This window comes from Sphaeramia orbicularis, chromosome 7 (genome assembly GCF_902148855.1).
Source record: "Sphaeramia orbicularis chromosome 7, fSphaOr1.1, whole genome shotgun sequence".
Classification (NCBI taxonomy): domain Eukaryota; kingdom Metazoa; phylum Chordata; class Actinopteri; order Kurtiformes; family Apogonidae; genus Sphaeramia; species Sphaeramia orbicularis.
Window position 1 is genome coordinate 52,986,075 of NC_043963.1, and position 16,679 is coordinate 53,002,753.

The 16,679-nt window shown below is 39.8% G+C and overlaps 1 protein-coding gene across 2 annotated transcripts in view; it reads right to left on the bottom strand.

The window, feature by feature from the left end:
* Positions 1 to 9,277, bottom strand: part of skia (v-ski avian sarcoma viral oncogene homolog a) — a 99,024-nt gene extending 89,747 nt beyond the window's left edge. Inside the window, exon 1 of one of the 2 annotated variants that reach the window (XM_030139870.1) lies at positions 7,917 to 9,277. In XM_030139870.1, coding sequence (XP_029995730.1) covers positions 7,917 to 8,825 — 909 coding nt within the window. In that variant the 5' untranslated portion in view covers positions 8,826 to 9,277. The remainder of the gene's footprint in view (positions 1 to 7,916) is intronic. The other variant, XM_030139869.1, reaches the window with a different exon arrangement.
* Positions 9,278 to 16,679: the final 7,402 nt, after the last annotated feature.

Below are 16,679 nucleotides of genomic sequence, written 5' to 3' on the forward strand. Positions count from 1 at the left end.
GACACTGCTGCTGTCATACAAAGGGTGCTCCTGTGCTGACGCAGCACAAAGTAAATCCCAACCCCCCATGCTATCATGCAATAGAAGCTACCCTGGAAGTGTTTTCCAATTTTAAACCCATAACTTTCACAGAAACCAATGTAGTTTATTCACTGACTCATCCTTCACATGTAGTTTTCCTGTTCTTTGTCATTTATTTCCCATTGACAACCAGCATTTACACCATTAGAGCTTAAGCATTAATGAAGTCCAGTGCTGTATCTTCCTCAACAAATGTACATCAATGTGGGAAAAAAAACATCCTGCATCTCACTTTTAGCTCTGTGATAGTGTGATGGGCCTCCATGTCAAAACAAACAGATAACTTTACTGCTTGCAGATATGCGAATGTTTATCATGCATGCAATCCATATACAATAGTGAAAGAGCTGCCCCATCTGGATTCACACTGTAAACTAACTCAGTGAGAACAGCTTGGGTGGTTTGCAGGTGATAAGAATTGTAGATCCTAAGCTTACCATAACCGTAAGTACATGAGCAAGCAATCAAGGGTTGGGGTGAAGCTTATAGCAGACTGGTGTAAGGACAAAATGCATTTACAAGACTTTATTTGAAAGGACGAACCTTCTAGTTTCTACCTAAACTAAATCTGTTCAAACATGGCCCCATGTGTAACACTAACCCAAACCCTAGATTTTTTTACATTAAAGCCAAAAAAATTTTATTAGATTTTAAAGTTTTTAGGGCTGAAACAAATACTGTTTAATATACGAGTCAGTAGATGACATAATGAAGACACTTTAATGCTCTAAAATACTGTAAAAACTATTCAAGACTCCTACCTGCAAACTGCAAAAATTGCTTGCTGGTGAAATGCATGAGGTCAATTTACTTTAAATCCAAACTTGGTATTACTGCAAGAGTAAGCTGTGTATAGTATGCAGATTTTCTAACAGTTGGCAAGCACAAAAATGCAAATTCAATGTGATGCTGGCCTTATATCTGAGTTTTCCAGATGCATCTCTGTAAAAGAGGCCCCAGAGCGGGTAGAGAAGGCAAGAGGTTAGCGCAAAATGTATAGGGAAGTGTGGTGTAGTTAAGGCAATGGTTGGTCTTGCAGTGCCATGTGTGTTGATGAATATTTCAGAGACCCACTCATTAAATAAACACGCTGGACCTTGCCGCCTACGGTAACCTACCATCAATATTGAATGCCCACAAAAAAACTGACACAGTGATGTTCACAAGCCAACAGCCAGGCTAGTCACCCAACACCATCTTGACTGAGAAAGACCTGCTTTTCCACGTAACACCTGCAGGAGGTCATCAGGTTCTTCCTTCCGTGCTGCTCTGAAAATAATCCCAACAAGACATGCTCAAGGTCCCTCCGTCCCTCTAACTGTGCTTATTAGTTTAGCACTTTATTGTAAGGCCATGAATATTCTGACAGGGACTCCACTGAGCAGGAGGAAATACTTGCTTTTCCACACATGCTCTTGGCTACCAAACCCATTTGCTCTGAGCTTTGTGTGCACCACTTTCTCAGGCAGTTTGCATGCATGGTTGCCTACAATAATGGCAGTGTAGATGACTTCATGGGATCCTTTTTTCCCCCCTCTATCATCTTTGAAAAAATGGGCAGGTGGGAGGGAAGCCAGTAGCCCTGGAGAGCCTTGTTTTCCTTCCCTGCCCCTTGTCTCCTTCTCCTTTCAAAGAACTACAACTGGCATGCAGTGGTCAGTTTTCTTAGCCCAGACTCTTCATAAAGCAGCTCTCCGGTAGCTTTCTGGTTGCTCTCTGGTGTGTGGTAGGCTACAATCATTTGTCACATGAAGACATCTCTGATGGATGGAGAAGTCAGCGGATCAGGAGGAACAAGGGGAAAGGGAGTGTAGTCAAGGGCGGAGAGTGCAACCAGTAACTGAAATGTGGGCCTAAACTTCTTTTCTTTTCCCTACAGTGACTCTCTACTCCTGAATGAGACTTCTTTGAATGAAAACTGGGTGTACATAGTTCTTCAGGAAGATGCATTTCCATAGGCTGACCCAGGAAGTTAGTAGTGCCCTGGTCCCTGGATCAGATGCAATTGGCTCAAGTAGAATGTTAACATTAAGTTATGACCAAACTATGGGTGCATGACCTCAGCATCACCAACACCTAGCTTCCAACTCAGTCTTCATTTTAAGTATTTAATCTATTCACAAAAGAGACGAGAGAACTGAGAGGTAAAAAATTTGCAGTCCATTCCAAATTTTAAGATTGCAGTACTCTGTAGCTTGGCTTAATGAAAGTATGTGGTGTTGGCAGGTGGTGGTGATAAATATTACAGAGTATAATCTATATGTAATATATACAGTATACATTGTAGTACAGTTTACTATTAGTTGCAGAGTTTCTGTTCAGTTCACTCCTTACAGTAAGATCATTTTCAGCAAATATATTTTGTAATAAAGTAAAAAAAAAAATCTCAAAATTTAGAAAATTTTAAAGTCAAAGCTAATTTCAAATTTTGAAACACAACAAAAAACCACCATAACTTTGGTAATTTAGTTGACACTGACTGACATCTGATATTTAATGCCATAATCTGGATTTTGATAGTTCTTGGAGCTTTGTATGATTAATACAAAGAAGGCACTGAGGCTTGATACCAACCCATCGGCCCAAGGAAAGCGTCATGTCCCTTGGCCTGCAAAGTGATAGTAAAATCACAATCCAGCAACAAGCATCAACAACATACTATTTTGCAAAGGCTTTCATCCTTTGTTCACAATCATGAAGGAACTGGGAAAATCCCCCTCTGTTCACCAAACTTTAAAAGGATTTCAAATAAACAGCTGCTGGCAGAGAGACATGCTGTATAAAAAATGACTGCACCTAATTCATTTTCAACTGTTGCTTCAATGGCTGCATTTTGAGAAAAAAAAAAATACAACAAACACAAGAGGCTATATAACCTGTGGTGCTCTCTCCTTTTCCCATTGTGTGTTGCAGTATTTTCCTGTGTATGACTGTGATGGAAACACAGCCCAGGTATTAATCACCACATCAAAAAACACTGCAATGGCTTTTCATCTTGCAAAAAAATTGTTCCTCAAAGTTTTGACGAGGAGCTAAGTCGCTGTTTCACTTGACGTTTTTCCCCCCACAAGGGAAGTAAAGAACTAAACAAATTGTGGTTTTAGCAGTGCTGTGGGTTTCCCACAGAGGGAAAGAAATATTAAAGAGCTTTGCATCAGCAGCACCATATGTGGAAAATAATTAATAGTTAAGTTTGTGCACTGAAAGTTTCACTAATTAAAACCCCTATTTTTAATTGACTTTCATTTGCATACCATTTAGGGTAAGAGCAATTACAGCCCAAGTCATTAAAGAAGTGTTTTTCTTTACCTAAAAATCCAATCCCTTCCTTTGGGTCAACATAAAATGTACATTCAAAGCCAAGTATTGCTGTTGGCAATACAGCAGTACTTTACATCAGAGCAAAATGGACACTGAGGAGGGACTTTGTGTATCGGGCTGCCACTCTGCTTTAACTGAGCTCAGGAAGTGATGGAGTTTTCAATCACGCTTGACATAAAGACACTTGAATGTCAATGTGGCATTGATTTTGCTGACCCTCAGTCATGCCTCACAGCAGAGGCCAACTATCCTCCATTAGACACCCAGACTGGCAGTCGAGCCGGGCAGCAGAAGTCATTATATAGGCCTAATCAAATTGAGCCTTCCTTCTTTTCAGTGTACACAAGACTGATTCTACACTGTAACATCTCACAAAGTAGTATACAAGACAGACAATAGATGGCACAAAATTAATGGGCATCAATAGGATGTTTTACTACCAAAACTTGATTCTGATAGTCACTAAAAATAGGTAGAAAAAAATATAGAAAGAAAAAATGTAGAAGGAAAAAGGCAAAAGCAAAGTCTTATCAAGCATATTTGTCATTGGAAAAATAAATAAATACATAAATACATACATACATAAATACATGTATGAATAAATAAATAAATAGTTATCTTGCAATATTCTAGCTAATACTGAGCCACATTTAACCACTAAAAAACTAAAATAATGGTTTGCATACAGAAGTGGAACAAGACTGTTTTCTTTATTTCAAGAGTGACATTACTTCCACAAATTCTCAATGTCAAGTCTACCCTAAATAACTGTGTTTCTGTTGTTCATAACAAACACAACTTTATTAATTTTAGGACTCATGACAATCCTCTTCTACTAAAAAAAAAAAAAAAAAACTCTGGTCAAGCAAAGTGTAAAAGAAGAGAAAAAAAGTGCTTTTTAAAATATTACAAACAAATTAAAACTTAACTAAAGTTGACGATTAGAATCACCATCTTGAGATAACTATTTTTACATTCCTTCTTATAGCATCCATACCTCATTTGTAACTAGTATACATCAGCCTTTAAAAATCTATTATCAGTCAACATCAAATCCAAATAATGGGAAAAAAATATATCTTTGAATTACATCCTTCCAGTTAGGATAAAATGAGTGCCACAACAGGCATTTGCCACTATCACATTAGGCCAAATACCTGAAAAAACAGAATATCCCCTCAGTCAGCAGGCTTAGCCAGCACTGCGTCTTCTATATGAAACAGGACATGGGCCTATATCCCCTTGGGCAGTTCACTTCCTCTGAACCCCCACCACCAGCACTGCGCTGCCTCCACTCCCGAAACAAGCGGTCCCTTCAGCTGCAGGCCAGATACTCCAAGCAGCAGCAGGGGTTTCTGGGGGAGGACTGTACAAGTAAAAGGGGAAGTCTGACCTCATTAAAAGAGTGTAGCTACATATTTGAGTGCAAATCTTTGTAACAGTATTTTCCCCAACAAAACAAACAAAAAGTATTGCTCACCTTTAACATTGTAAATTCATAAAGATTGGTTTTGTGTTGAAAAAAGTGCTAGCTGCAGTTCCATCTTCTAGTTAGGATAATGCATGAAAACAGCCTACAGGAATGTGCTGGGTATCAGCACAATAACAAAGCATATGTGGCATATGAACACAAAATGGCTTCTAGCCTGCTTTTTTGTTCTCATTGGATTCTTTAGTCACCCCATAAACAAGTTACTTCCTGCTACTTGAGAATAAAAGTAAATCTTTGGATGGAAAGGAAATTCCCTCTTCCTCATCTTTGACTGTCAGGAGCCAAGTCTTGGTTAGTGGAATGGCGTGCACGTGTGGTCTGTCATTTCAAAGCTGTTCAAAATATAAAAAGAGACTGTACTAGATCAACTGCATTTAGGAACTCATAAAAAAGCGGGAAAAGTGTGATTTAAAATTGCAAATTTTCAATATAGGGTGATTCAGTCTTACATTGCTTAAGAGCAAGCAACCCCCCCACCCTATGCTTCCATTTCTGTTTCTCATATCTCCCTTCAACAGACAGATTGTGTAGAAATCACATCATCTCATGGGAAAATTATAAAGTTAGCAATATTGTAAATCTGCTCCAACAATCCATTTCTAAATATCCTGATGTGAAAAGCAGCTAATAATTTGTGCCACTCACATGTGTACCAGCCAGAAACCAGAAGAGTTGCAGCCAAGGGGCTAGCATGAGTTGCTCCAAGAAGGCTTCCACACCCAGCATGTAAACTAATTTAAACAATCCAATAGCCTGCTCCATGTGTTCACTGCTGTTCACAATCAGTGTTCTGACTCACATCTTCAACGACAAGACAGGAGAATTTGCGTCTGCTGCAAATTCACATTTGTTCAACGTATAATGCCTGAGTAAAAAGCTTCTTATAGTCAATTGGTATGTGATTTAGATTTGCGCCTCAGAAGGAAGAGTGTCTGCAAGGAGGGAAGTGTGGCAATATCACTTCCTGTGCCTGTCTGCATGTGAGACTGTTGCTAACACTTTTGTTACATCCTCATTAATATTCACAGAGCCACCCGGCTCCTCTGCTGACAACACACACACGGTGGAGTTTTCTCTTGTGCTGAAAGGTGGAAGGCAGCACAGCACAGTCTAGCACTTTGCCTTACATCCTCCAAGAACATTTTCAAAGTGCCTCGGCTGCGTTCAAATGTGCTGACAAAGGCAAGCTCTATGGCCATAAGTTTAACAATATTCCTCAACTCCTACCCAGCATGTATTCCCTCATTAGTGTTTCTTCAAACAGGGTACTTGAGAAAAAAAGAGGAGGAGTCGAATTAAAAAGTGGGGCCAAGGCTTAAATGAGCCTTGGGCTTAGCACTTGGGTACCCCGTCGGCACTTATAATAATAGAAGAGGCCTCTAAAAGCAGCGGTCCTTGAGGTGTGCCCACTCAAGTTTGAATGAAAGTGTGTGCCAAGAGTGGGTATTCACCATGCATGGCAGGACTTTGGCACTCTTCAGGATTTCAAGGGTCTCCCTGATTTCTCTTTCTTTGGCAGATTCCTGTGAATCCTGAAAGAAGCCTCAGTACAGAACTAGAGGGAAACCTCTCGTAAACACTCTCGCAGTTGCTTTATGAGCCTCATCATCAGGTCACCAGCCCCCACAGGTTCAGTCCACTTCAAATCAGTTAGGATGAAAAAAGAGGGAACAAGGGGGAATGAGTGTGTGTATATCAGAGGTGGGTGGCTGGCCTGGGGTAGGTGGATGTATAGGGGGGATGGGTCTGATGTTTGCTGAATGCCCCCCTTTGTTGGGATCATATTATGTTTCCACCACAATACTTCTAAACCCTTCTTCATCAACTCCATTCATGTGTAACAGTTCATGCAAATGGCCGCACTAGCCTTTTTTTCTAGAGTCGGGTAGGGGATGGGATTCTTTTTGTCCCACCCCAATACCCTCACTGCCTGCACACCAAAGATGAAGTTAAAATCCCTTCATACACTCACATAGCCTGAAACAGCAAGGCCAAAGGGAGAGCATGGACAAGCAGCTTCAATATTCAACTGATATGTGAAATCTTCTGATCACAGGGATCAGGGGAAGTGGATACTACTGAAGGAATAAACACTGATAGCAGCGCTGATTAAAACCAAAGGAGGCCAGACACTCAAATACACACATTTAAACATACCACACTGAGCTCCATGCACAGACAGACATGATACATTTTGTCATAATTGCAATCATATCACTGCTGACTCAGTGTAACTCTTCCCACAATGACAGAATTACAGACATAAATGTCTGTTTTGGAGGAGTCTATACTGTGTGTCTGTTGAACAAAGCAAAAAAAAAAAAAAGAATTTTCTCACGCATAATTCATGCTGTATCTACAAATTCCTCCTCTCTGCTGTTTACTATTTCCCATTGAGCCATTTGTTGGTAAATGAGATTGTATTTACAGTACAGGCCAATAAAAGTAAGCCTGAGAGGTGTTTCACAGGCAAATAATGGCTTTATTACCACCAGAGGCATTTTGTTGTCGCTGCTGAATGAGACCTAATTAGTAACAATATGGCAACAATGACCAAATACTGACTGGGTTCTTTACAGGAGGTGGTCACTGACCCCCAGACACACACAAATACATGACCTAACACATTCACATGAGAGCAGGTACATCATAAAAACTCAACATATTTTCATGCATTTTGAATTCCAATTGTCATCTTTTCAGGACCAGCGGATGGGAACAACAAATTCTACTGCACTCAACTGCAATATTCCACGTTTTACTGGAACTCCATAAGAGCAGGGATAATGACCTGTATTGTACAGACAAGATCTGAATGCATTTCATAGGCTGAGAAAAAACTTCCAAAAGAACTTCTGCACAGTACTTAGACACAGTGAGTAAGCCAGGTTTTGGGAAAAGGTAGGATAATGAAAGAACAAGCAAATATACCATGGAGAAGGGAAATAAAACCAGACCTCAAATGTGCACTCAGAAGTCAAATCTATGCTCCACGGTGGGGTAGAGCATTAGGACACTAACTCACCCTGGATGATAGTTTCCTCTTGTACTTGTTGGCGAAGTCAAATTTCTCCTTGATCTCGTCTAGGAGCTGCTCCAGACGGGCCTTCTCCTCTTTGCCCGTGTAATCCTGGCCCAGGAGGATGTACGCCCTCCAGTTTGCTGAGTCGAAGCCCCAGTGGCAAGTCCTGTTCTCCTGCGCCTTGTGACTGTGCACTACGAACTTGTGAGTGGGGTACATGAGTCTGCAGTCCATGCACTGGATGCACGCTGCGTTGGGGCTGGTGTACAGTTCTGGCACAAACAAGCCCTTGCACTTGCCGAAACACTCGTGATAGACTTTGAAGCTCCTCTCGGTAAGCTCCAGCTCCAGAGAGCCTCCGTTCAGCTCCTTCTTGCAGCGCGGCGGGTAGGCGCCTCCGTAGATGAGGGCGTTGCACAGCCGCTCCGCGTCCGTCTTGGTGATGAGGCCGCAGGACGGAGCCGAGAAGGGCAGGATCCCCATGACTTTGAGAATCTCTAACTGGTCCGCCGTGCACCGGGAGCAATAGATGTGGAGCTCATCGCACACAGAGTTGATCTGCTGGAGGCTGAAGTCCCGCAGCACCGTGTTGAGGATCTGCGGCAGGCACAGCCGCTTCTCTCCGCCGACCACAAAGCACGAGATGGTCTCGCCTTCCAGCACCGTCTCGCACCTCTCGGTAGAGCGGTCCGAAGGGATGAACAGCGGGCCCGGCATCACCGGCGGCGGCAGATGCTGGAGAACCGGCTCGGGCTCTTTTCCGTCCTTCTTGAAGAGGAGCTCATGTTGCCACCGGGCAGAGAAAGCTGCCGGTCCGCCCAGAGAGCTCATAGAGCTGAGGTGAAACTGCTTAAGAGTTTGTTGCAGTCCCGGATGAGGCTGGAAGCTCTGCCGACTTACAGTCTCCATGTTTTTCCTGCAACTTTAGAAGCGAAAATCCCTCTAGTCGTCGACCGGTAATCAGGAGTGTCTATCCGTTCCTGAACCTGGTAAATCCACGGTGTCCCAGAACTGACTAAAAATGCGAAGCGCTTCATCAAACATCCAGTTAAAAGTCCTAGACGGCGACTTCACAGTTTTATCCCCGTGACTACAGAGTAAACACCGGCCAGTCGCTCCCTGCAGCGGGTCGCCGACTGTCCATATTCGGAAAAACCGGCTGTCGAAACTCCAAAGACACGAAAAGTTCCACTCGTCAAATTCCTGAGAGAAGTACACGAAAATAAAATGAAAGCAGGACTTGCGGGTAGATACAGCTTGATTAAAAACCCTTATTTGAAGCTCTTTCCGCTGTCGAGGACTGCTGCAATCCACTGTGTGTGCCCCCGCAGTTCACTCTGACTGTATGGAGATGAGAAGTCTGAGAGCCAGCCTGCGCGCGCCCCCCTCTCCCCCCTCCCTCTCTCTCTCTCTCTCTCTCTCTCTCTCTCTCCCTCTCCCGTCTATTGCTTGCTTTCTCCCTCGCGCTCTGTCTAGGTCTCTCTCCCTCTCTCTCGCTCGACCCCTCCCTCTCTGTTTGTGTGTCTGGCTCAGTCATTGAATCCCAGCCAGGAATGTGAGTGACTCTGCAGGCAGGCCGGGCTCTTCCAGGAACAAGCCGTCACCCCCCTACTGCCCTGCAGAGAGCGCCGAAGAAGAAACGAGTACACTGCTGCTGCGTTCACGACTTATAGGAAAAGCAGCAAAATCCTTTAAAACTTTGACCAAGTAAACAAAGAAGTAGCGGAAAATTCATTTGTTTAACCACTTTACTTGTACAAGAAAAAATATGGATTTTTCCTATTTGTATTACACTACTTAAGAGCCAAACATTTTGGTTAAGGATATTTTACTTTCCATGCCGATTTGGGTTTTCCTACGAGTAGCCCAGCCTAATTGCAAGTTGCTCGTGATGCTAAAGCAGCTCAGCTATAGGCTATAAGCTGAAAATGTCAATATACTTTTGCTTTTTAGAAAGCCGAAAATAGGAAGCTCACATTTACAATATTTCCAATGAACGGTGAATGTAGCATAGAAAGTGTGCTTATCTGGATCATTTAGTTCACGGCTGCAGAAAGAAAGGGGAAAACACACAGGCCGGGTGGCGTTTTGCGAGACAAGATAAATATAGCTTTGGAAGGGAATCGCAAATTGCACGAGTGAGTGACTGCAGTTTATTTATTTTGTCTTTCTGCTTGAATGTGTTGGAATGTTTGGCAAGTATAGCGGCGAGTAAACAAGTTGTAATCCGACGTGTTGGCGACCTTGAGAGACTGTTTTGTTAATAAAGGATTCCTGCCTTGTCCATTTAACTGCAATAAAAAACAGATAGTAGGATGTAGCTTTATTCCAAAATAAATTGTTTTTCAGAAATCTTTTCCAATATCTCATCATTTTCCATCTATTCTTTATATATTTCAAAATAAGAGACAAAATACATAAATGTTTTGCTACAAAGTCTTACATTTACTATAATATTAGATCAGATACACATTTCCAATAAACCTATGCTTCAAGTATTTTATACTATACAAGTCTTCATAATTTGATACACTTTCCATTGTAAATCTTATTATATGATGTGAAGAGGTTTGTGTAGGAAGTCAACATTTGGTGATTCAACCTTAGGAAGGTCATGTGTCCAGAGCAAGTTCACTGTGGTCCGAACACTTAGCCGTTCCTGTGGCGTCCCCTAGCCAAACACAGCTGCAACTGCACCCAGAGAGAGGGGCAAATATGACTGCAGTAGTCCAAAAAACAAAACAAAACAAAAAAATGAGGCTGAAGGGGAAAGAAATTAGCCTCATTATTAATATATATATGGTACTGTAGACTACATCAAGACCTGATATTTTGCCTTTATCAGTCTTGTGTGTTTAGACCAGTGTGTCATCTCCAGTTTAAAGTAGTTGACTACAGGGATTTTTCAGTGCAATTTAATATTCTCAGCCCAATGTACAAACATTCAGTAGTCCTTCGTGTTTCACTTTTTTTTTTTTTTTTTTTTTTAATCTTTTCAAATCATTGAGCCCAAAACATATCATATTTAAACAACTCTACTAACACTACTATTTCTACCTTCAGTTGCTCTCTTTAGGAGTTGTCATAGCAAATCATCTGCTTCCATCTCACCCTGTCCCCTGTGTCTTCTTCTTTCACACCAACTACTTGCATGTCCTCCTTCACAACATACGTAAATCTCCTCTTTAGTCTTCCTCTTTGCCTCGTGCCTGGTAGCACCATCTTCATCATCTCTCTACCAATGTATTCACTGTCTCACTTCTACACATATCTCATTCCATCTCAATCAGGCTTCTCTCATTTTGTCCCCAAAACATCTAACATGAGCTGTTCCTCTGGTGTGCTCCTTCCTAATCCTGTCTATCCTTGTCACTCCCAAAGAAAATCTCAACATCTTCAGCTCTGCCACATCCAGCTCTGCGTCGTGTCTTTCCGTCAGTGTAACCATCTCTAACCCACACAACATCACAGGGCTCAGTACCGTCCTGTACACCTTTTCTTAAACTCTTGCAGATACTTCTTTGTCACACATCATTAACCATTGTAGAAGCTTTTGTCACACAGCAATCGCATTTTCATTCATTCATGTCATTCATTTGTTTCAAGCAGAGGAAAAAAAAACAAACTTTTATTTGTACAAAGTAACTAATAGCAGAGCAAATACATTAATAAATAGAGGTGGTCAAGACAATCTATAGCAATTGCCATGTACACTAGTAATAACAAAATAAATTCAATAAGTATTGCTCAAAAAGGAGTGGGAAGAAGAAAACTTATTAAATCCCACTCCCACCTCTCATTTATACAACATAACACATTACTTTTGCTTCCTTAATGATTAAGTTACATCTGTTTAGAGTCTTAATAATGTAAATAACAGATAGTGAACAGATAAGGAAAACTGATGTATATAACACATACTAACTATCTAATTGATAGTCTCCGTAACTTGTAATACAATATGTTTCAACAATAATTACATACCAACAATGGTAATGGAAGTGACTTATACGGTACCAACATGGTAAACAACGACAAGCACATACCAACAAAGGTAAGAAAGAGCCAAGGATGGAATAGCCCAGCAATTAACAATAAGCCCCGCCCTCCCTGTACTGTCACCAGACCATCCATTTGTAAAGTGCTTTAAAAATGTGGATATTTTGGCATTGCTTGTGGTGAAGATCCAGACGGTTCCACAGTTCCACCCACATACAGACAGACAAAAGCTCTTCCTGGTAGTTCGAACCTTAGGTCGTATAAAATTTCCAAAGCCTCTTATAAGTATTTTTTCTAAGTGCAAAAAACCTTTTTATGTTTTTTGGTAGTAATTTGTTAAACTCTTTAAATAAAATTAACAAGGTATAACGTTTCACAAGGTCTTGAATATTGAATAAGTTGGACTGAATAAAGAGATTATTATTATGTGCTAGAAGTTCAGCCTTGTGTATGATCCTCACTGCTGGTTTTTGTCATACGAATAATGGATGTACAGAACCTTGGTAACTGTTTCCCCACACTTTTATACAATAGGTGAGATAAGGGAGGCCTAAAGGAGCAATATAATGTTCGAAGAGCATCATGATACAGGAATTGCTTTGTTTTGTGCATAATTGAGAGGCTTTTTGAAATTTTAGTTCTTATTTGTCTGATGTGGGCTTTCCATGACAACTTATAATCAAATATTACTCCTAAGAATTTATATTCAGTAACACTTTCTAATTGGACACTGTCTATCTTAATGCGTAATTCTGGGTTACTTTTATGATTACCAAATATGATACTTTTGTTTTACTTACATTTGGACTTGATTTATTATCATCCATCCATTTTTTTTATTTTTTTATTTTATTGAGTTCTCCATTTACTGTACTCACAAGTTTATTATAATTGTCACTACTGTAGAATATATTTGTGTTGTCTGTAAACAATATTAAGTTTAATAATTTAAATACAATGAATAAATCATTAATATATAGATTGAACAGTTTAGGACCCAACACTGACCCCAGGGGGACACCACAAGCAACATCAAGTTCCTCAGATGTATACTCTCCCATTTTTACATATTGTGTTCGTCCTGTTAAGTAGCTTTTTAACCAATTCCCAGCTATTCCTCTGATTCCATATTTCTCCAGTTTATTGAGTAAATTTAAGTGATTTATTGTATCAAATGCTTTTTTGAGACCAACAAATATTCCAAAAGCATGTTTCTTTTTATCCAGTGCAGTTGTTGTTTCCTCTGCTGCTTTGATTAATGCCATTGATGTGGTCCTTTTGGTTCTAAAGCCATATTAAGCTTCATTTAGTATTTGATGTTTTTCTAAAAGTTTATCTCAACAAAAATTTAAGAGCTTTTCAAGAATTTTGAAAACTGTGGCAGCAAGGAAATTGCCCAGTAATTTGTAAAATTGTGCTTATTTAATATTTTTATAATGGATTATTTTTGCTATTTGAATTTTTTTTGGAACACAGCCAGACATGAATGACAAATTACAGATATATGTGAAAGGTTTTAAGATATTATTTATAACAATTTTTATTAAGGTCATATCTATATCGTGACAGTCTGTGGATCATTTACTTTTAAATTTGATTCTGTTGGGTTTCTGTAAATTGACTTAGAGTCTGGTTTTGACCAACTCTATATATAAAATGTGAAGAGATAACTTTTTTGTCATCTGGCGCTATATAAATAAAATTTGATTGATTGAGTGATTTAATTGGTTTTCCCCTGTAAGTCGCTTTGGAAAAAAGCGTCTGCCAAATGCGTAAACATAAACATAAACATAAACATAAATTTATGAACAATATCGACTATCTCTGTTTGAAAGCTGCTGTTAAAAACACAGAGTGGGGAGTTGGATGTACAACATCACTACACTGAATAATTCTTTGAGCTAGAATGTGAGCAGCCAACTCTGGGCCAACATTCACTAAAAATTTATTAAAGCTGTTTACTATATTTTTTTGTATCATATTTGGGCTATGCATATCAAAGTATTCTGGATAAATTGTTTTTGGAGATCCACATTTTATTAAGGTGTTCAGATCATCCCAGGTTCCTTTTTATATTATTTTGTTTTCATATAACTTTTATATAATATATATATATATATATATATATATATATATATATATATATATATATATATATATATATATATATATAAAATTGCTTGTTAGTTCTGACTATGTTAACTTATTTTTATATGCCTTGTATCTTTGTTCTGCTTCATTAATTTTAGTTTGACAAACATTTTATTCAAGTTATTTTTCTTTTTCAAGCATTTTGTATTCCTTTAGTTAGCCAAGGGCAATTTGCATATTTTTTGTGTTGATGGTATTGTTGAAGTGGGCAATACCTATTGTACAGAGAAAGAAATAATTCAAGGAAGTTATTATATGCACTATTCACATCAGTTTTCATGATAGACCAAGCTCCAATCCTGTAACATAAGGCTGTTGTTAAAAGCATTGATTGTTTCTTCAGTTCTTGTTCATTTAAATTTTACTCATCTATTTTCCCTAATTCTCTTGAAATCATTGTCATAAACTGTACAAACAGGTAGATGGTCAATAATATCACAGATTAGCAGTCCACTGATAGTTTGATTTGACATGTCATTAGTGAAAATGTTATCAATTTCTGTGGCACTGTGAGATGTTATTCTACTAGGTTTGGTTATTGTTGGGTAAAGGGACAAACTGTACATTATATCAATGATGAAAGAGTCTGTTGCTTTTTGCTTTGTTGGATTTAGTTGATCTATATTAAAGTCTTCACAGATGAATAAATCCTTTTTATGCATTACAGAAAACAATTTTTCCATCTACGTTGGACAACAGTGCTACACAGTGGTGCACTCACATTCAGACACATATAGTAACAAAACACACTCAGTCACAAGATTTTGGAGGCAGTATAATCACAATTATGTATCACACCGTGATACATAACCTGTCTGATAACCCATGACCTGTCTGCTTGTCTGTCCGTTAGTGTGTAACATAACTCAAAAAGTTATGGACAGATTTTGATGAAATGTTCAGGGTTTGTTGGAAATGGGCCCCCCAGTGGGCCCCCCCACCCCCGATCACCACCAAAATTTAATCATTTCTTCCTTATCCCATTTCCAACAAACCCTGAAAATTTCATCAAAATCTGTCCATAACTTTTTGAGTTATGTTGCACACTAACGGACAGACAAACAAACAGACAAACAAACAAACAAACAAACAAACAAACCCTGGCAAAAACATAACCTCCTTGGCGGAGGTAACTAGAAGCACTCGGAAAGTGCAGACCTCCACCAAGGCAGCTCAGTGCCCCGGATTTGGATGAAAATTTCAGGAAATGTTGATACTGGCACAAGGAACAAATTATTAAATTTTGGTGGTGATTGGGGGTGGGGGGGCCACAGGGGCCCACTGATCTGCCTTGGCGGAGGTCTGCACTGTCTTTTCAAGAAAAGCACTCGTAGAGGCTGTTGCCCAGCAACAGCCCCAAAACATCACTGCTCTTGACGAGATCTGCATGGAGGAATGGGCCAAAATACCAGCTCCAGTGTGTGCAAACCTGGTGAAGACTTAAAGGAAACATTTGACCTCTGACATTGCCAACAAAGGTTATGTTACAAAGTATTGAGTTGAACTTTTGTTATTGACCAAATACTTATTTTCCACCATAATTACCTCCGCCAAGGAGGTTATGTTTTTGCCAGGGTTTGTTTGTCTGTCAGTCTGTTTGTCTGTCCGTTAGTGTGCAACATAACTCAAAAAGTGATGGACAGATTTTGATGAAATTTTCAGGGTTTGTTGGAAATGGGATAAGGAAGAAATGATTAAATTTTGGTGGTGATCGGGGGTGGGGGGGCCCACGGGGGGGGCCACTGATCAGCCTTGGCGGAGGTCTGCGCTCTCCGAGTGCTTCTAGTCTACAAATAAATTCTTTAAAAATCCTACAATGTGATTTCCTGGATTTTTTTTTTCTCATTTTGTCTCTCATAGTTGAAGTGTACCTCTGATGAAAATTGCAGACCTCTCTCATCTTTCTGAGTAGGAGAACTTGCAAAATCAGTTCCTGACTAAATACTTTTTTGCCCCACTGTATGGGCAATTTAGATTAACCGATGAACATAACCTACCTGGTGGGAGGAAGCCGGAGTACCCAGCGAGAACCCACACAGACAAGGGGAGAACATGCAAATTCTACACAGGAAGGTCCCACCCACTAGTGTTGGAATTGAACCCAGGACCTTCTTACTGTGAGGCACAAGTGCTGTCCACTGTACCACCGTGTTGCCACATAATCAGATAACTACCTCTTAAATTTATGAGCTTCTCAATCAACAGCTCAGGTCATATGTTACTATATGAAGTGTCATATCTACATGAACCATGAAGATGGCACCAGAGCAGTAGTGGTTTTAGACTTAAATAAATATCCTTTTTACCCCTTGGCCAATTTCAGGCCAAACGGATATTGTAATCGTTTTGTTGTCTGTCTGTCCATCTGTCTGTCTGTCCATCCATCTGCCTGTCCATTCAACAACATAATCACATTATCTGAAGAATGCATTTAGATATCTGCCCCACATTTATACTGTGGATGCATCTTGGCCTGGAGCAGAAGCCTATTGAAGATAGGTCACTTTTACCTACTTTTTCAGTGTCAAATGGCCTTGTGCCTTGTGTAGTTATAATATCTGAGCACTTTCAAATATAAATATGTATGTAATAAGTTTTACACAAAGGCAATCT